At 44.5% G+C, this 21,264-nt stretch overlaps 3 protein-coding genes across 3 annotated transcripts in view; 1 reads left to right on the forward strand and 2 right to left on the reverse strand.

Moving 5' to 3' along the window:
- Window positions 1-4,683: 4,683 nt before the first annotated feature.
- Window positions 4,684-6,800, forward strand: c1ql3b (complement component 1, q subcomponent-like 3b). The gene is made up of 2 exons (XM_063219700.1): window positions 4,684-5,693; window positions 5,885-6,800. The coding sequence occupies exons 1-2, from the start codon at window positions 5,085-5,087 to the stop codon at window positions 6,062-6,064; spliced, it is 789 nt and encodes a 262-aa protein (XP_063075770.1). The 5' UTR covers window positions 4,684-5,084; the 3' UTR covers window positions 6,065-6,800.
- Window positions 6,801-7,137: 337 nt separating this feature from the next.
- On the reverse strand, window positions 7,138-12,084 carry pter (phosphotriesterase related). The gene is made up of 5 exons (XM_063219698.1): window positions 11,971-12,084; window positions 10,557-10,993; window positions 9,891-10,156; window positions 8,689-8,829; window positions 7,138-8,368 (listed from the first exon to the last, which is right to left on the reverse strand). Exons 2-5 carry the CDS (start codon window positions 10,986-10,988, stop codon window positions 8,158-8,160), a joined length of 1,050 nt encoding a protein of 349 aa, XP_063075768.1. The 5' UTR covers window positions 10,989-10,993; window positions 11,971-12,084; the 3' UTR covers window positions 7,138-8,157.
- Window positions 12,085-16,674: 4,590 nt separating this feature from the next.
- LOC134466104 (voltage-dependent R-type calcium channel subunit alpha-1E-like) overlaps window positions 16,675-21,264 on the reverse strand; it is a 69,317-nt gene continuing 64,727 nt past the window's right edge. Inside the window, 3 exon segments of the mRNA XM_063220001.1 lie at window positions 16,675-19,344; window positions 19,738-19,913; window positions 20,462-20,594. Of these exon segments, the coding sequence (XP_063076071.1) occupies window positions 18,745-19,344; window positions 19,738-19,913; window positions 20,462-20,594 (909 nt within the window). The 3' untranslated portion in view covers window positions 16,675-18,744.

A 21,264-nucleotide genomic window follows, 5' to 3' on the forward strand; every position in this document is an offset into this window, starting at 1 on the left:
TGTGTGCGCGCGCGCATGCGTGCGTGTGTGCGCGCATGCGTGCGTGTGTGCGTGTGTGTGTGTAACATAGGGACCCTAGACAAAACCTTATACAACTGTTTTCCTGTGTGTCATTTTTTATAAACAGCATGTTTCAGTAAAGTTGTGTGCAGCCCTGTGCATCATGTCCCAGCGCCTCCACATGCTGAGCTATACATCACTCCTATAGCAGCAGCCCCAGTGGTGATCCTCATGGTGCTTCTCCTTTCTTTCTCCTCTGCAACCCCCTCCACTCCTCTCTCTCTCTCTCCCCCTTCTCTCCCTCTCTCTCTCTCTCTCTCTCTCTCTCTCTCTCTCCCCACACAAACAAGCAAACAAGAAACACACACGCACACACGTGTGCGCGCACGCACACACACACACACACAGACACACACACAGACACACACACACACACACACACACACACACACACACACACACACACACACACACACACACACACACACACACACACACACACACACACACTGCACAGCACAGCACAGCACACACACTTCACAACACAGCACAGCACACAACACACTGTTAGTGGTAGATTAGTAATGCCTCCCCTCTGTCAGTGACTGGTGCTTCTCCAGAAGGAGAGAGACATGGCGAGCAGGCCTGCCAGCCCTGAGCCGCTCTCTGGCTCCGCGGGGCTCCGGATCCTCTTCATACATTACATAATGCCTGGGACAGAACGGCACGGTGGGGAGCACGCGCGGGCGGCAATGCCCCCGTCCACCCAGGTGTTGAGGCACGACTGCAGCGCAGTAATTAAAGCAGGAAGGTTAACGTTCCTCCCGTTTCCCTCATCAGCCTGTCATTGAAGTACGTCCCAGCACTGGACTGATACATTACAGGGGTGCACGCTGGTAGATGGGAGACTTACAGTGTACTTCCCTGTCCGGAACGGTCCTGAAAGTGTTGTGTAATACAGGGCCGGTGATAGGTATAGGCATTTGGTGCCTAAGGTGCCAAATGTCATGGGGACAGAATTATGTCAAGTGAAATAAAACATTAACATTTACCTTGTCACTGATTATTCAATGGCACTCAGCATATGTATATGATCATCAGCTGTGCTCAGATGTACGATACTACAGTATATCACGAAAGTGAGTACACGCTCACAGTTTTTGCAGATTTGTAAGTAGGCTATATCTTTTCATAGGAAAGCATTACAGAAATTTCACTTTGACACAATGATTAGTGACCTTTTAACAACATATTTAACCACTTACATTTCTTGTTCACTCAGAAAAAAACTAAATACAGCCATTAAACCATGTCAGTCCCATACCATGCTTGGCTATTGAATAGAACTTTTTTGTAAAACTCACTTGTTTACCACCGCACATGCTTGACACCATCTAAAGTAAATGTGTTTATCTTGGTCTCTTCAGATCACACGACATGGTTCCAGTGATCCATATCCTTGGTCTGTTCATCTCTCTTGAGATAAACAAATTTGCTTTAGATGGTGTCAAGCATGTGTGGTGGTGTAGTGGGACTGACATGGTTTGGGGATGCATGAATGCTGTCAACATTGGCAATCTGAAATACACCTACAAGAAACATGCATGTCAACATGCACTGTGACTACTGAAGCAGATCATTGATATTCTCCATAGGATTGCATTCAAATCTCACACCAATCTTTTTAAGCCAGGTGCACACTCAAATGTAAAAGTTCAATGCAAAGAAAGGTTGAAACGCACACTGATGACCTCCCTTTTAATCCCTTTTCATTTCGAGACGATTCGAGCCAACACAGCCCCTTCTACGGATTTTAATCTGGGGTGTACTCACGTTTGTGAGTACATGTTCAAACATGAATGGCTGTATTTTGTTTTTTTCTGAGTGAACAAGAAATTTAAGCGGTTAAATTTGTTGTTAAAAGGTCACTACTTATTGTGTCAAAGTGAAATTTCTGTAATGCTTTCCTATGAAAAGATATACTCACAAATCTGCAAAAACTGTGAGGGTGTACTCACTTTCGTGATATACTGTATGTTTACAGATGGCAATTTGGAAATGCACAAAAAGGAAAGGGGTTGTTTGCCTAGGGCACTAAATTGACTAGAACCGGCCCTGGTGCAACATTCTAGCTATGAAGAAGACTAAGATTGAACAGTGCAGACACCATATCATAACAGTGTTTCATAGAGCAGAGTAGAGAGAAATATTTCGTGGAGTTAGAGAAGCTTCACAATCTGTCATATCATGATTTAACTGAGTATTGGCAGAATATGACAATAGTCGTCATGTTGAAGCCAGTTTGATTAATTAGAGTAGATGGACTCTCTGGACAACTTATTGGCACAGATACAGGTCTGAAGTATTGGGTCCCACGAAGGATCCTGTAGAGTAGAGTAGCGCCAACCTTTTGTCATACCCATTGATCATTTACCCTGAAGGCAGTCCACACAACAAGTGATGAATCCTGCGTTTTTTGTGAAGTGTGAAGTGAACAAAAATGTGACGAACACCCATGGCTCTGAATCGGGGCTCTTTTCTTGGATCAGGAGGATTGTTTAAGTGTCTGTAACTCATAGCTCGGCAGGACACGCTTTGAGGGGGAGGTGTGGTTGCACCTTCTCTTCCTATCTGCTGGGTTCATCTGTGAAGGCTCTATTCTGGCATGGCCCTCTGCCTCTATCCAACAGGGTGAGAAAATGTACAAAGACTTCAATAGAAATGCTGCCTGTCTCAATGGGAGCAGAAGGCACAGAAATTAATAGACATCTGATCCATCTTGGACCAAGTATTGCCATTCAAGAGTAAAGAAGCTTTTGTTTTGTTCAAAACAACGACACTGATGTCCTATTGAAGATGTGTTCATAATTACACTCTGTACCATGGATGACAGTAGAAAACAACTGAGTTTCCAAGTGATATTTTTATTTATATTTTTTGTGTGGTGTACATACATGTGTATACAGTATGTGTGCATACTTGTTTATGCAATGGGAATCAATCAAAATGATTAAAATGCTTTGACGGAGACAAATTAATGACAGAAGTTAAGTGGTTTCTTTACCATTTCCCAAAACGACTTGCTTTGAGTTGGATGACGCAGAGCAAAAATGATGTTGGCTGTTCAGTTTGAGGTAGGGCCTACAATCATCCATATTTCATAGAGTGATCCTTAAAGCTGACAGCAGGGCTGGGAGCTGATTAGGGCCGGGCTGCTTAGCATATTAACATGTAGGCTAGTACTCCAGTCAATGGCTGCCCTAGCATGTATAATTCATGTGTTCTCCTCTCCGGTTTGCTCATCCACTTGTCAAAACCGAGTCAGAGCTCAGCTTTCGGTCATGGACATGGACAATGTAAAAAGTGACAACAGAACAAAAATAATTCCCCTGAAATATAACCCTCCTGTTTTGATTTAATTAAATAAATATATCAGTGTCTCCTTGAAAGTAATGGTTTTGACAGAATGGTGTACACAACTGACACATATACACAAGGTTCCCTTGGGGTGCAGCTGAACTGTATGGTTGCGATTGGATGCCAAGGGTCTGTTCTTGGCTAGGGGCTGAGATGAAACAAAGATAGCCGAGTGGTGTATGGCAGATATGCTGTCAATCAATTGTCAATCAAAACCTCATGGTAGGCCTATTCCGACGTTCAAGCCTGCCCACGCCTCCCCATTACAGAAAGATTCTCAAGACTGTCTGCACACCTTAGAAAGACAGTAAACAGCACAACATAAAACAAACAAAACAAACAAACATGTAAATAACAAAGTAGCCATTGACACTCTCTTTCCAATCCAGACTTAGTAGTCGTTAGGTGGTAGCACAAGTGAGAGAAAGTTTGAAATGGCACAGACAGTGTCAGCATGGTTTCTGTTGTGCAGCTGAGGAGGCCATGTGACTCATGATCAAGAGGATGGGCCAATAGAGCTGACTCAGCCATGGCCTGTGCTGTGCTGTGTGCCAGCCTCACTGGTCCAGTCTGTGCACACTGAGTCACTCACCATACATACAGTACAGGCACGTGTGGAGCTGTGGCCATTCAATGGTATGGTGGATGGCAGGCACACCGACATGGGGGGACAAAGGGGTATATTGCCCCGGGCCCAGGGAGAAAGGGGGCCCAGATTTGGGTCCCCATTACATTATCTATAGTGGGTAGGGGGCCCTTTCAGATGATTTTGTCCTGGGCCCATCAAAAGCTGTCAGCGTCCCTGGTGGCTGGTGTAATGCGCAGGGCACCTTTTCCCCTAAGTTTGCAAACACCATTATGCAGCGACATCAGACTGGTCTCATTAAAATGTGTGGTCAGGTGACACTGCTCTGTTGAGATGTTTCTAAAGGTATTGTAGTGGCAGCTGGAAGGAATAATATAGCATTCAGAGGAGTTTGTAGTTGAAGGACTATGCACACGGCATAGAATTATGCCACAATATCCCCAAGAATAAACCATTGTTGATCTCCTCTTGAATTCCACAGGGGAGACTGAACTGGCTGTAATAAAAGCCAATTACTGTATCTAAATATTGCACAGGAAATGCTTGAGTTTGTACAATGCAATAGGTGCAGGCGGTTTAATACAATATGCATGAGTTTCTCTGGCAAATCCTTCAAAATTAACATATACTCAAAAATCAGTTTTCATGCTAATGCAACCTGATTCAAAATGACTATTAACAATAGAGACTTAATTGCATGGACCCCGAGTCTCTTTCCTCTGCCCCTCCTTCTCTCTCCCCCTCCCTCCTTCTCCCACAGAGTCAGAGGCAATGTGATCAACTTGTTTTCTGAAAATATTTAATCGACGCGCCTGCTCTCACCTCTCTTAAATACGGACTTATTTTGTGAAAATTGCTCAGTGCGTTTCTGGATCTCTGTGACGCACACGCGGACCTCAAGTTTGACTTCTTATCAGGCTGAAGACCTTTACCACTGTTAACGTGGTTGGTTCAACACATCGTTTAATAACTCTTTGGATTGTTTTTCATTCAATCTGGGAAACAGCAAGAAAGCAAAATTTCGCGCAAAACCATTCAGGGGGAGCGCCCCGCTCTTACAAGACTGGCCAACAGGGCGCGAATGATAACGACCGGAGTTTTCGGCGTTGTCATGGTACTTGTGCTAGTGATTTTAATACCATTCCTGGTAAACTCAGCTGGGACCTCCTCAAGTTATGAGATGCTCGGTGCCTGTCGGATGGTGTGTGATCCTTACGGAACTAAGTCTCCATCACCTGCCACCGCCAACACTGGGCGGGACAATCACTTGATCCAGTCTCCACCGCCGTATGTCAGGGGCCCCAAGGGCGAGGCAGGACGCTTAGGAAGGGCTGGCCCCAGAGGTCAGCCGGGTCCACCGGGTCCACCAGGACCACCGGGGGAAATGGGACAACCAGGACCCCCCGGATTGCCGGGACCACCGGGAGAAATCGCTGCAACTAATGGCATTAGCGCAGCAACTTACAGCACTGTGCCCAAAATCGCCTTTTACGCGGGGCTTAAGAAGCAACACGAGGGTTACGAAGTGCTAAAATTCGATGACGTGGTGACCAACCTCGGAAACCACTACGATCCAACTACTGGCAAGTTCACCTGTTCAATTCCTGGAATCTATTTCTTTGTGTACCACGTACTGATGCGCGGGGGTGACGGAACCAGCATGTGGGCAGATCTCTGCAAAAACAACCAGGTGAGTGCGCGCGGCGAGGACCGGCATCACCAAACAGTCCTTTGGAGAGCATAATTAGAAAATCAGTTTAAACCAATACTAATAATGTTCTTAGCATTGTTATTCAGCTTTAAAACACCTCATCTGATTGTTCTAAAAGTGAATCCCGACGGACAAAATGATGAAACAAAATGATTTTTGGTGTTTTCCAGGTTCGGGCGAGCGCAATAGCGCAAGATGCTGACCAGAATTACGATTATGCCAGCAATAGTGTCATTCTTCACCTCGAACCTGGTGACGAGATTTACATTAAGTTGGACGGCGGCAAAGCTCATGGTGGCAACAACAACAAGTACAGCACCTTCTCTGGTTTTATGATATATGCCGATTAAAGGACATTCTTTCATTGCTTAGTACCTTCTTGTGCAGCGGTGGGAAATAAAAGCTATATCAAGTAGCTGTATCGACACAGGCACCATGCCCTGATCACTGACCTTCGTCACTGGAACTTCATTGTTCCAAACTGATTGCACATCACGGTCAACAGATCTAACATATTTATAGTGCTATTCAGATGGGGTTAACAGTGTACATTCCAGTTTTCTTTATGTCAAATGATACTGTATAACCTACAAGAGTAATTCTCCTTTCAGTGAAAAGCATATGCACCTTCATATGTACCCTGGCCATTGGGCCCAGCATACAGGTATATATTGCTAATGTCAGATGATTCCACTTACAGGTTTGACAGAGTCTGTGGTATTCCAATGGCCATGGCATACTTTTAAACATGTTATTTTAAATGCCTATGGAGTCAACCGAATATTGTCATGCTTGTCAACAAGACAGCATAAAGGGAATGGTAGTTCCATTGGCCGTTATTGTTCTTTCATTCTGTTTCTCATGAAATGTAGCTGAAAGTATTAGATTACATACTGTGTGCGTACCAGTTAGGGCATTGATCAATGGACTTGTGTACATTTCTATGAACCTTTCATGGTGAGGTTTTACTTTCTATGCACAGTACTATGGTGTTAACATAAAAAAAAATCCATGTGTTGCAATTGGTGACTTGTTCCATTGGTTTGTTTTTACTGATAAATGGACATAACTTGTTCTATGTGTGCATTGCAACAAGCCATTCTGTATGCCCACTGAGTGAACATGATTTCCCAGCCTTTTCCACTCTGCAACCTTCAGCCAGTTTGAAAATATCCCCATCGAATATATTTCCACTACTTGTGGTGTAAGTAGGTGCATAACAAGTGCTTTGTTTGGAACTGGCAGAGACACTATTTGTTGCTGTCATCAAGAGGCGTTGTGGACCGCTCTGCCAAACTGATGACTGCAGCCCTCCACCGGTTATATTTGAGGACTCACTGATGAAATCACTGTCAATGAATGGAGTATGACAAACGATGTTATGTAATACTGAATTCATAATAAACACACATACACAAACAGATTATATCAGAATTGTTTGTTTATCATTTCTTGTCAGTAAAACCATCTTTTCTAATGATTATTCGTTTTATGGGTAAAAAGTGAAACTTTATATAAACTGCAAATTTAGACATAACTCAAACTACTCTCTTACCCTCTTGGCTTTGTCTTAATGCACAGGAGGATTACATAGTGCATGTATTTTTTTTTTGGTGTAGTGCAAAAATCATGATCCCTCATCATGATGCCAGCCAATACAAATACAAATAAAATGGTTGAAAATAATACATTACATTTAATAGACAGTTTAGGAGAAAACAACAAAGCTACAATTGGATGGCATTTAAAAGAAGTGCAGTCTCGGTTCAACTAGAAGAATTAATGTTAGAAGGTCATGATGACCAGGTGGGTGTAGTTTTGGGCTGAACATTTTGGGATGGTGTGAGACAGTAAGGTCTATCAGAGGACGCTTTTAACCTTTCTTTAAAAAAAATGAAAAAAAGAATATCCTCTCTGTTCTCTGAGAAACTGGTAACCCCTACATGAGAACAGTCTGAAGCGCTTGACTGGCTCAGATGATGTCCCTGAGCATGGCAAATAGCCATTATGATTGAATTCAGATACATTACTTAAGATCACTAATGATTTGTAATTAGCGTAATTTAAAGAGAATTAATAATCAAAAGAGAGACGTGCCTCTTTGGGTTGATTTAATATGAAAGTGCCACGGTGCGGACCACACTCGATGCGACATCTACAACGAGTAAGCTAGACCAGCTAAATGTACAAACAATTTCAGAGAATTATGTCTTGAGCTGGAACCCACTCAGGTTAAGTTTGACTATTACATAACACAGATTGAAATAGATTGAAAAAATTACTGGTCATCATCAATCATGATTAATTTGTAACCTTGACTGAAAATGTGTGATTTAGGTTGATATTGTGACAAGCTGGACAGAATGACAACCTGGAATAACTCTGTCTGCAATTTTACTTCCAATTTCACTTCTGTTACAATTTGATTTCAGATGACTTCAGTTCATTTGAAAGTCAGCCAGTGCTTGGGGTTATCAATCAGAATCTTGTCCACCTGGTTCTGTGAGATGCCTCTGGACAGCATCTTGGGGACGATGTTCTTCAGGATGTGTGAGTAGCCATGCCCCCCGTACTTGGTCAGCCGGTTCTTCGTGTGAATGTCATGAGCAACTAGAATCTTGTCCTCATATCCCTCCTTCACAAGGAAGGATAACCTGAAATAATACAAGCCCATGTGAATAATCAGCCCGTGTTGACAAGTACGTAAGATTATCACGAGAAAAATATTTAAAAGCAATGTAAATAATGTAACCATTGTACAACAAAAGTCAACAGAGGTGACATGTTCAACAATAACAAATACTTGACATCTGAGCCACCAGTGGTTGAACCTACGAAGTGACAGATATTTTAACACACACTGGCACAATGTGACATATGTTAAGGAGTGAAAACAGATGTGCAGACTACGGTTAAGGCTCTACCCACCCACCCCGCCTCATCCCCCAAATAGACGGAACTCCACATTACTCACATCTGCACCCTCTGACAGTCACTGGGCATGTCGATCTCCAGGTTGAAGGGGTAGTCCAGCATCTCCGTGCCAAACAGGTCATACTCCAGGTAGCTGCCCAGCTTGGCGAACTCCAGCAGCTCGCCGGTGTCAAAGATGGTCCTGAGGAGGAGAGGCAGGAGCAGTAATGAATGGGTTACAGCAGTGGTTCCCAACATTTTTTTGGGCCACGGGACCCCATTTTCACGGTTCAAATTTCTGGAGACCTCATAAAAAAAAAATTGCCACCAAAAACATTACTGAGCTAACTTGCTGGCTATTACGTAAACCAATAGATTCTTTTATATTATATTAATTACTAATATTTATTGGTATGTTTTTTTCTTCAGACTTAGACATTTCAGGGGACCCCATTTGAATTACAGGTGACCCCATATGGGGTCCCGACCATAGTGTTGAGAAACACTGGAAGAGAGAAGAAGAGAGGCAGGAGCAGTAACGAACGTGTTATTACAGCCTGATTGGTGATAGTAAAGAGCAGGTAGAGAGTAGGGGGAGGCTCCAATTAACACTTTACTGCTTCCACTGCCAGAGTTACTTAGCCTGGTCCTGACCATCCCATAATACTACCATTTCATTTCGTATTTATGGTCTGGCATTTCTTTATTCTGAAGCGATTGTAGGAAGCAGGACGTTTGCACTCAGTTATGGTTTGAATACCTCTCACCCAATCGCTGGCAGTTACTCAACAACAACATAGCGCAGACCTATGGCTCTGGCGCAGATGTGTACGTCATTGTCACGAGCGTCCTCCCCCTTTCGCCCCCACGTGGGGGGCGTATTCGTTTATTGGCTGTTTTCTGGTTGGGCGTTGCGATCAAAATTCTACTGCTCCAGGCACTCCACAGAGAAGCACGGCCAGACTACAGTAGTGGAGCCAATCCTTTGGCGGAAGTACGTAGGATGGCTCGCGAGGCTAAGAGTTACTACCATTGGCTGCGATAATGAGTTCCAGGGAACAGCTGTCAGTCTTGAGCATTTCCTTAACATATAAGTCTTTTATCATGTCTGTATTTTTCCATTGATTTCGTACCTGCTTAAGGGCCGTTTACGTTTCACTGTTCATAGTACGACCCTTGAAGGACTTATATACGAACCTTAGAGGAATTTGAAGTGTCCCCTCGAATGAAAAAGGTTCCCCACCCCTGCCATACAAAACTTGCCTGTCCAGGTGTGACATCACTGTTTTGGAGATGTCTCCGCCGGCCTCCTGCAGGATGCGCACCACCTCGGTGGGGGCTGTGGGATGCCGGCCGGGGTGGATGATGACGGGGCAGCCCAGCTCAGACTGGGCATGTGCGGTGGCCCGCAGCACCTTCTTCTCGCTGTCTGTGATTGGCCAGCAGGTGCCGATCTCGCCGATGACGCCACAGCGGATGTCTGTGCCGTCCGCACCGTGAAGCACTTCACTCACCATGATGTCAGTCAGCTTTAAATAAAGGGAAAGTTTGAATGTGGATGTTTGTGCGTTGACAAATATGTGTTGACTGGTATGAGCATCATCATTAACAATGAAAAATGGGCAACATAAAGGTATTAGGCCTATGATCACGATCACATAACCAGTCTCTACAGAGACTTATTTTCTTCTTAGAATCAGCAGTGATAGTCCCTGCCGTGGCCAATCGGTAGGGCACTCGTCTACAATGTGGCCGACCGGGGTTCGATTCCCGGCCCGGGTCATTTGCCGACCTCTCCCCATCTCTCTCCCAATTCGCTTCCTGTCTATCTCTCTATCTCTCATACTGTCCTGTTATCAATAAAGTAAAAAAGACCAAAAAAAGTGATAAGTGGTCTAACAATCAAACACACTCATTATTTCCACACACCTTCTCCACAGTCATTTTCCTTGTCTCGTCCGTATGAGTCACGTCGACGTAATACCCGGCCCCCGCTATGATGTGAACACCCGTGTCCTTGGCCAGCTGCTTGAGTGTGGGCAGCTGCCGGGCGATGCCCGTGGTGGTGTTCTCCACAATGGTGCCCCCTCCTGCCTGCCGGTAGAGCTGCAGCTCCTCCCGCACGGCGCTGATCTCCTGGCAGAGCAGCAGGTTCTCCTGGCTGCTGTAGGGGTTCTGCTGCAACCAGTGCAGGTTCCGCATCTCGATGGGCGCCTCGGACAGCGCCTTGTCTTCGGGTCGAGGAGGGACGTAGCAGCACTGGAAGTTCAAGGTCAGGTGCTCGTGGGTCATGGTGCGACCCAGCATGCCCGGGTCCATCACCCCAAGCACCGTCTGGACCTTGCCACTGAGGGCGGCCATCTTGCCTGTGGTGGAGCAGGGGGTATGTCATTAAGTTGGAATTCTCATCAGTGTGCAGTGTGTGCACACCTTAGTATCACTGTTTTCGAAATGAAGGAGAGAAAACTCTAAGGAGTATTGTATGCAAAACCTAAGTTTCGAAAAAGTGAGACTATAGTTCCGTCGAGTTTACATTGAACTTTCATTTAATAATGAACTGTGAAGTGTTAAATGACGTTTTCAAAGCAGAATGGCGCTTTATTCAGAATTAAATTGAGCTGTAAATGTAACGAGGCCATTGATAAGCCTAGGCAACATGACTTCTCAATGCTTTTTATTCTTTAAATAATGAAATCTCATATGACATTTAATTGCTAGTGGGGTGGGACATTAACCTCCCTTGTAGGGATATATTGAAATTTAGGCCCCACCTGGAACAGTCAGGTGATGATATATTGATCATGGCACTGATTGTGATTGATTTGCAAGCTTGACCAGTGCTCACTCCTGTGCTATTTAATCATTCACCAGCTGTATACGATTCACGAGACAAACAGGGCACACTGGGGGTCAAAGGGTAGGATACTAGGCTACTCTGCAATGCATTTGAATATCAGTTTGCCTTCTCACCAACGGTGTCGCTGTTTAAGCGCAACGTGTCCGACGTAGGGTAAATTACTGTAACACAGTAGCTAAATAATACCATTACTTTCAGCGTACACTGAAACTGCTTTTGTGCTGTTTAAGTCACACGCTCTGTTTTTAAATAACACTTATTTATACCAAAGTAACCTAGCCAGCAACCCCGTATCAATGATGAGAGACACTTTGATTTCTATGACAGACTAATGACTAAACCAAACCAAGGGTGTGCAAGAGGAGCAGCAGGAGCAGTTTCACGCTTGATAAATGCACATTGCATAGCGCAGCGATCTAGTAATTAAGACAAATATACACGTGCAAAGCTTCCAAAAGTTGCAGGATATACAGCACTAATACCAACCTGCAAGAGATTCCTTTGTTGGACTGCACAAATCGAAACACTGCACCGTCCTTGTTGCAGAAGCAACAAGTTTGGCGCACGGAACGTAGGGCTAATGCAAACGGAGATATCGCGAGAGAAGGCTGACACCCATGGGTGGCCACAAGGAGCTAGAGCTCAATATCCACTTTCTGTTACACTGTGGTCCATTAGGTTTGTAGGCCTACTGTGGAGTGGCATGACTTTAGAAATGACAAAATATACGCTATTTAGCGTTTGTTTTTCACCTAAATGGATATCCATGTTCTGCAAGGCACCATAACTCAGTGCGTAAAAAGTAGTAGGAGTCAGCGCTATGGACATAAAACGTTATAAAGCTGCTATGTATATAAATATATAAATAGCTGTTATAAAACGTCTGTGGCCAATCATTTCTGTAGTAGCCTATTAGGTGTAGTATTTGCAATTTTAGGCAGTGAGTGCAACATTTTGGACATGTAGGCTACATATATTGTTAACATATTGCAAAATGGGAAAAGCACTAGCTGGGTTGCAGTTTTGTTAAGAGGGAATAGTAGGGTGACCAGACGTCCCGGTTTGACCGGGACAGTCCCGGTTTGGAGTTGTGTGTCCCATGTCCCGAGCAAACTCTCTCGGGACACAAATATGTCCCGGTTTTGGCCACCCACTACATTACGCCATGTCTATCATGATAAATATATGGAAAAGATTACATGTTTACCTGCCACAATTAATGGCAGCCAGCGCTTGTATAGAAAGTCTGAAGGAGTCAGTTGCAATTTGTCATTCCGACCTCTAAAATTGCTTAGAATGCAGGAAATTGCATCTAAAAAATACACATTTTCCTGGGGGAGGACCCCCAGACCCGCCCGCCAAATATTGTCCTTCAGTCACGCACGAAGTGTCCCGGTTTTAGACTACAAAAATCTGGTCACCCTAGGAAATGGGGATAATAGTTGGGGCCCTTTGGACCTGTGGGCAGCGGGCCCTAAGCCTGGGCTGCTAGGCCTTTTTATTAATCTATTGCAGTGTTTCTCAAACTTTTTCAGATCGAGGACCACTTTGTCCCCCCAAAAATGTTCAGGGACCACCAGTCAACTGAATTGACAGTTGACTGGTGCTAATTTTGATGCAGATCACTTACTACTTATTCACATTTACAAGCCTGATTTATTGTGGTGAAATGAGACTTCAGCTATGGTTAGCTTTGTAATTATCTTACAAATATTGTCTACTGCTAGCTTGTCTTGGAAAAGTAGAAATCCCCTCGCGGACCACCTGAGCTCTGTCGCGGACCACTAGTGGTCCCCGGACCACACTTTGAGAATCACTGATCTATTGGTTCAGCCTCAGTATTAGGGGCTCCATATACTGTACATATAAGGCCTTTCTTTAATTATGCAGCTGGATTATACCATCAGGAAAATGGGCCTAGGCCTACTCTCAGCTCCAAATCTCTGTTCTTTTTCACTTGCTATCATATGATGAAGCCCAGAATATATTCGTGAGTGAAAGAGTGAAGGTCTCAAATGACATGATTAACACTAAGAATGCCTAATATAAACTGCTTTGTGCACTCAATCTTGTTACAAATCAAACACACCGGTGACAGTCACCACAATCCATACCCTACCCGCTTTGTTTGAATCATTTATCTAGCAAGGTCTCTTTTGCAGTCTTAAGGTCATGCATGTATCATCGCAACAGATTTACTTTAAACCTGGTGCATAGATTACAACCATGGGAATTGACAAGTCTTAATTGTTTCTGTTTGTCACGAGGCATCTTTAGCTATTGCCGAATACCGTCCTGAAAACATTTGGTGTCACAGATGGATACATGAGGTCCAGATGGCGGCAGAGCACGGTGATTGACACTGAGCCGGTCTTTCCCCTGTCCATCCATTACTCTTGTGGAGACTGAGAGAGACAGCTAGGCCTACCACAGTATACACTATACAGTACATGTTCACGAGATGCAATAATATGAGCCATGATGGAAAATGAAAGACGAGACATTATTTTTGTTTTATGGTCCTTGTTTAATCATTTAATATTCATATATTTTCATTTGTTTGTCTCAAATCATTCTTTGGAAAAAATGGAAGTTTTAGTATCCAATAATTTCTCTACTCTACACAGTATAGGTTTGTTCTATTCTATTTATGAGATATCCATTGGTGAAGGAGCCCTTTTCACATGCTTGGCCTCTGCTTCAATTGAGGATATACTGTCTGTAAAGTGCTGCATAGCAACATGCCCTGCCACTTGATGACTTGTTGCATCTCATTGGTTGGTTATAGGCCGTTACAATAAGTGAACTGACTACTTGCAGGATGCTATGGATAAAGCACAAACCCTACTTAACTTTTACTGTGGTCATTATTATACAAAATTATTGAACCTCTGAATATTCAAGAGTCCCCCTCAGTCAATGCAATATAATCGCAATATAATCAGCAATATTACATTACATTGCATTTGGCAGATATAGCAATATAATAATGGTCTTACTTTTCACATTTCACAAAGTCCTCTCAACCCATTATCACCTCAACTTTTTCGAAACAGTCATAAAAGTGCTCCTCGCTGCTTCTCGGGGTTGAAGCAAGCTGTGTTCCAGTACCCTCTAATCCCACTGGTTATACATTTATACATTTTTTGGCCCAGCTGGACCTTGCCCTGGGGGTCTCATTTGCCCTGTGTGTTCATCAGTCACTGTGAAATGTTTTCAGCAAGACTAAGGAGAACCGCAGCAGCGAGGATCCGAAGCCAAAAAAAAGAGATAGCTTATCCATGCTGTGTGGTCCCACCAGTACTGAGGTCTCTGTTGGTATAAAGCAACTATCAATCACAAACAACTCTTCTCTACTGAGCAGTGTTATCAGTCATTACTTTAATAGGGGTGTGAAATGTAACTCTACATACGGGATGGGACATGGCACAGTTAAGGGGGAATATTCCACTTCTGAATTGATGTACTGGCATTTCCTTCACGTTGCATGCATATGCATATGCATATAGCTATGTACAGGGAAGATGACAGGGATGGATCAGTTGTCCCGTGCCCAGGGAGAAAGGGGGCCCAGAATTGGGCCCATATTATATTGTATGTATTGGGCAGGGGGCCCTTTCAGATGACTTTGTCCTGGTCCAAGCCAAAACTGTCAGATACAGTACAGCATCTAACAAGCCCAACTTCCTACTCTAATCTCATCTTATGCAGTGCTATCGTTTGATGTGTGTGCCAATGTCTGGTGTTTTATTTTTTGTCTGTCCGTATGTCTTCTGGCAGCCCTTTGCATATTGGTCGGTGCTCCACCAGTTTTAAACGTTTGTTCAGATTCAGTGAGATTTCAGACAAATGAATCCAGGTAAAATAAAGATGTAGTCTATTGTTTGGGCTCTACTTGTGTATTTTTGACTGGGTTCAGATGCACGTGTGTGTGTTTGGGTGAAAGGGAGGGAGGGAGCTCCCAAAAAAGCCACCCCAAATCTGGAACCCTATGAACCAACCAAATAACAGTAACAGGAGACAGGCATCACTCTAATCTCATCAGACAGACAGGACAGGAGCAGCAAAGGGTACTACGGCTGCTGCTGTACTGTAGTGGTATCATATGTGTTGTCAATTGTACCCCGATAAGCCCCAAGGGCAGAGCAGGTCTATTTAAATGGAGATGATATATATAAATATATATATAATATCTGTTCCACATCCAGTCATGTCCGTCCCACTGACAGGCAGAGGCTGTAGGCTGTGTGGGATGGTGGGGCTCAGGCACCGAGAGGCAGCTGCAGCTGGGGGAGGACACGGCACCCACACTGACACGAGCAGGGCAGCATCCAGGGACTGGAGCGGGGTCACAGTAGGCCATGCTGGCACACACTGGGCCTGGTGATGGGGGTGGGGTGTAATTGGAGTTCACACGAATCTGCCTAAACCAGTGATTATCAGCTGTTGATGACACGGCGTATAAAATGCACTAATGCCACACTCTGTTTTTATTAGTCAGAGCCTTTGCAGATTATGCATTGTGCCATATCACCTAATACAAAAGTTGTTCAATTTCTCTGTTTAATACTTTTCTGACTTTGCCCAGCCCACTTGACCATGTACGTATATGATGTTTGCTTTAGTAAGCTATATGTGTGTAATTTGCATGCTTCCAAAAATTATATAAAATGTATATATTTTATATAAAGAATAAAAAAATATATATTTTAATATTTTGTATTTGCTTGGTGTATCTTGGTCAATTTGTTACAATGTCCATATAGGCCTATAAACTGTTACTAACGTACACATGCTTTTGCAACAGTAAAGGAGCCTAGACTAAGGCACATGCAACAAGATGTTTGAAGTTGATCATGGTTGCGTTTCCCAAACCTCTTAAGTAGTACTTAAGCCTAAGTAGTCCTCAAGTATGAGGGGCCGCCTAGGCAATATATCAGAAATAGGTCTCACATCATCACTAAAAGTTTCTACAGACACTATTTTACTTCGCACATGCACTTGACGCAACCATTTTATTTGCATGTGTGAGAAAAAAAAATGTATGTAGACTTATAAAATGATTGTATGCATAAACTTGGTGACGTGGTATATTGCCTAAGCAACCCAGAGCAAGAGTGTCTCCACATCCAATAAACAGCAGTCTCTGCAACAGGCAGGGCTTCCACTTTTTTTTTTTTTATTACCGGGCATCAATTCACTTAGTTGGTCCTTTACAATGAAAACTGAAACACAGAATCACCACAGAAACATATTTCTAAATTTGCACTGCACAATCCCATTCCTTCAAGGTCACAGTGTCTTCTAGCTTTTTTTTATTGGCCAGCGCACTTGATGGACCATTCCAACATCAACAGTCAGTCAAATAACAGAATTGCATTGTTCTTCCATGCGTCCTGTGAACGACTGGGCGGAAAAAGTAAGCAAGGGACTGAGTTCTTGTCCAGCTGGAGCGGATGCTCCATCTGTCCATGGGTGCGTTGCAATATGCGACCTTGCGTCCTCCACTTGTGCTTGTGGCCTTGTACCAAGAAGTAATATGTCAGGATGACATCACTGACAACAACATTATATTTCATTATCTCGCAAAGTCATTTTCTCATTTGCAAACTGAATGATGAATGAAGAATAGTCCCCAAAAAATGTTTTGGCTAGACTGACAGCTGGAAAACTATATTGTTTTCTTCATGGAGGTGGGGCCAGGAGGTGGGTTGAGGCCACAAGCACAAGTGGAGGACGCAAGGTTGCATATTGGACTGCACCCCTTGTCACAGATTAAAAACAAGCATGTAATATCTCTATATAGGATGAGGTGAGCAGCTGAAGCTATCCCTTAAAGAGCCCTGTATTTTTTTTAACGAACCCCTCCGACAATAAGCTCTGATACCTGGCGGTATAACCAGGACACAGGAAGCTGTTGATTGTGCAAGTTTGTACAGAAGAGAGAACCAAAATGTCAGAATAGTCAACAAGCAAAAGTCTTTCACTTAGCTTTTATACATACATAGGGGAGCTGTCAATTTAAGTGGTCACACATAAAGATACGAAAGTATGTGATACTGTACAAATAGGTCAATAGGGGACCAGTGGACAGCAATACCTCTGTTTATTTAACAACAAGAAAATATGGACAAAATGGAGTTAAAGCACGTATTTACAAGGTGCCGCTCAAACTCGAGCTGATAAAGGCTATTGCAGGTTTGGTCCGACTTCACCACTGGACACATCCATAGATAAATCGAGAGCCATTCATGAACGTATCCACCTTGTATTGGTTACTCTAGCTTTTCAAATAAAAAAAGATATATTTTAGAGGCAGTGCTCACACTTTTTTTTGATCTTGTCTACGTGTCTAATCAGAGTGGAGACTGGATGGGGATGTGTCCCAGTGTAGACCATTGCTATGTATGGAGATTGCTGATCGAATCAGGTAGATGGCTTGCAAACATCTAGTCTATATAAATAATATCCATGGCTTTTAGTCTTTAATTCCCTTTATGTGGTGTATTACACAATACACATTCACACTCTCCTTTTGTCTCAGAAATGTACACAAATGTACACTCTCTCTCTCCGGCACATTCTCTCTCACACACATACACAGACACACACACGCGCAGACGCAAACACACACACAATATCTGCACATTAACCCTGAAGCAGAATATTACATGAATACCTTCAGAATTTAATTGCAATGTATAATAATAATAATAATAATAAATATACTTCATCTAATGCAACACCGCACTTCATTCTATCCAGCATCTACATCTATGTCACCTGTTGATACTATTCATTGGATGGGCATTCAATGCATTTTGTGCAATGCCATGTTCCAAAATAAAGTTTTCTAGTTTTATTAAATTTCCTCTCAAACAGCTTTAGCCATTGGAGTCCAAGGCCGTGGGCTGCAGCCTCTTCACATAAAAAAAACAGCAATATTGCACGACATACATTTACACGTCTCATGCCTCATGCCAACAGACACTATTGCCTCTCTTCTCCATATCTCCCTCCAAACCAAACATTGGTTTTGCATTGATGCTTTGTGTGAACATGACAGGTGAGTTTAGTGTTGGTGGTTCAGTTCTCTTATATGATAATATGCTATGTATACATGGCATCTTCTCCGAGTCTGACTGCCAATTTGATTTTGTGGGTGTGCTATGCTTCTCGCGCCCCCTCTCTTTGATTCTCTCGCTCTCTCCTATTCTCTCTTTCTGTGCCCCTCTTTTCTGTCATCCCCCCATCCCCTCTCTATAATTTGTCATCCTCCTCCGTGTCGCTGAGGGCTCCGCAGCTGGCGGTGGAGGCGCTCTGGGCCAGCCGCTTCCGGAAGTGTCCGTTGGGTATCTGCCAGCCCATGCGAGAGCGCGTGCGCACCGAGGCGCTGACCGTATTGGAGCGGCCGAGGCTGGTCGCCATGGCCGCCTCGAAGGTGAGTGTCTCCATGGGAGCCGAGGGGTCTGGCTCGTCGTCCTGCAGCGCCAGGTAGGGTTCCGAGGGGCAGCGCCGCGGGGCCCGCGAGCACAGGTACTCATCGCTGTCCCTGTCTGTGTCCCCCCCCCTGCCGCCCATTGCCGTCTCCTCTTCCTCCTCCTCCTCCTCCTCCTCCTCCTCCCCTCCTGCGTCCCAGGAAGCCTCCCTGAGTCGAACCTCAGGCCGCTGCGCGGCCCTCTCATCCTCGTCGTCGTCATCGTCGCCGCCGTCTGCCATTGACGAGGCCTGCGTGCGGCACACCAGGGGCGAGTAGGAGATGTGGGGCCGCGAGCGCGTGGGGGTCTGGGACGTGGGCCTTCTTACACTTGGGGTGCTGGACTCAGACGTGGAAGGGACCGGGCTGTCGGAGCTGTTGCCCTGTGAGCACAGACAGAAAAAAACCACAACAGATATATCGTACAGCAATACAGCCTTGTTTTTAGATGCAAATTGTGTGGTAATTGTTTTTATTTATATAGACTTTATATATTGACCTTTTTTTGCAGATACTGATCAAAAGAAGTAATTCTGTGAGACAGTTAAGTACTGCTGTATTACTGTGGAAACCAAATGAATACCAACAAGAAACTCAACCATCAATCAATTAACACAACAAACTACAGTATGGTGACTAAAAAAACAAAAATTCTCAACTGAACTACTTGACAGTGGGAGGTAGAAAAATAAAGCAGGTTTGGGGGGTGTGCAGCTCTGGTGTGACAGCAGCCAGCAGCCGTGCGGGTGTGTGCATGCGTGCGGTGCCCAGCCCACCTGTCTGTTGCCGGGCCGCGGCGGCCTCTCGGCGCTGGGGGAGCGCGATCGGGGCTGGGGGCTGCGCTCCTCCGAGTTGCAGCGGGAGGCGTCTGGGGAGAGCAGATGGCGGCGCTCCTTGGAACGCCCGCGCTCCCGCTCCCGCTCGCCCTGCTGCCACGGGTCCGAACGGGACACTGCGGGACGCGGCGGCAGCAGCAGCGTCACGGGCACAGGAGGGACAACAACAACAACAACAACAAGCAAATAACGGCGTTAGACACGAAAGGACGTTTGCACCTCATGAGGTGCCTTCAGCACAGTGGTCATTCATACAGGCTCCCAGCATGTCTGTCTGAGGGAAATATTGCAACATGGACTGTAGACACCATACTCCAGCTTCTAGCCAGAGGGATGCTTCTGCTACTGCCACAACGTCATCTGGCTCGAAGAAATCACTGGAGAATGGTGGTGTGAAACTGAAAATTTCTAAAAACTAAATGTTTAAAAGGACAGTGAGCATATATTTCTCGATAATCATCTGTCTACACAAAGTCGAAACACAAAAAGGTATTTTACAAAATGTCTAAAAACTAAACATCTAATAGGACAGTGCGCAGATATTTCTCGATAATCATAAAACATTTTCAGCCTCAATAGATAGCTTAGAAAAACGATTGTCATTGCAGTGTGACATGAATCACTATTTTCCCACCACAGTGTCTTCAACAAGAGTGCAGCCCACCTGCAGCCTTGTAGCTTTTGTGTCGCGGACGGTAGACGCGCTCAGGGGAGGAGCCCTCCCGCCACAAGCCGTTCACTCCCTGCTCCCCCACCGTGGAGGAGGAACGCTTCATCACCCCGCTGTCAAGGTCCACCTGAGCCACGGAGAGAGCCACACGGAGAGGGTGATGGAAGACAAGAAAAGAGAAGAAAATGAGATGCGGAGATAGAGATAGAGAGAGAGAGAGAGAGAGAGAGACAGAGATAGAGAGAGAGAGAGAGAGAGAGAGAGAGAGAGAGAGAGAGAGAGAGAGAGCGTTGTTTCCATTTACTGTATATCTGCTGTGTTTCTCTAACAAGCTGGGAAAGTAATTGAGGCACCTGAAATGGTGTGTAGCTCAGTCATGCATGTCTACATCAAAACAAGGTCAGTTTTTAACATGTCCTGTTTAAGATTTGATATAAAAAGAAAAAAAAAACATTTTGTGCTTATACCTTCCTGACAACCTACTCGATTTAGGCGGTCATGTTCCACACAGCAGAAATGTCCACTTCTAGACCAAGCCTTTGGTTTGGTATAATAGACGCACACCGAGTGATGTGCACACGGCGGTCAAGTTAACTTAGTAGGAAAGCAATTGTCGTCGCACACTCAGAACTTCATGCAATGTTTTTTTAACGAGACCAACGTTTCGGCTTACGCCTTCATCAGGGTCACGATGACCTCTAGACCAACCCATCAGACCGACCCAACACCCGTGACTCAGCACATAGTCCAGAACGGCACTTTCAACTCCCGACACTCAGATGTCATTAATCACGGGC

The sequence above is a fragment of the Engraulis encrasicolus genome, chromosome 16 (assembly GCF_034702125.1).
Source record: "Engraulis encrasicolus isolate BLACKSEA-1 chromosome 16, IST_EnEncr_1.0, whole genome shotgun sequence".
In the NCBI taxonomy this organism is placed as follows: domain Eukaryota; kingdom Metazoa; phylum Chordata; class Actinopteri; order Clupeiformes; family Engraulidae; genus Engraulis; species Engraulis encrasicolus.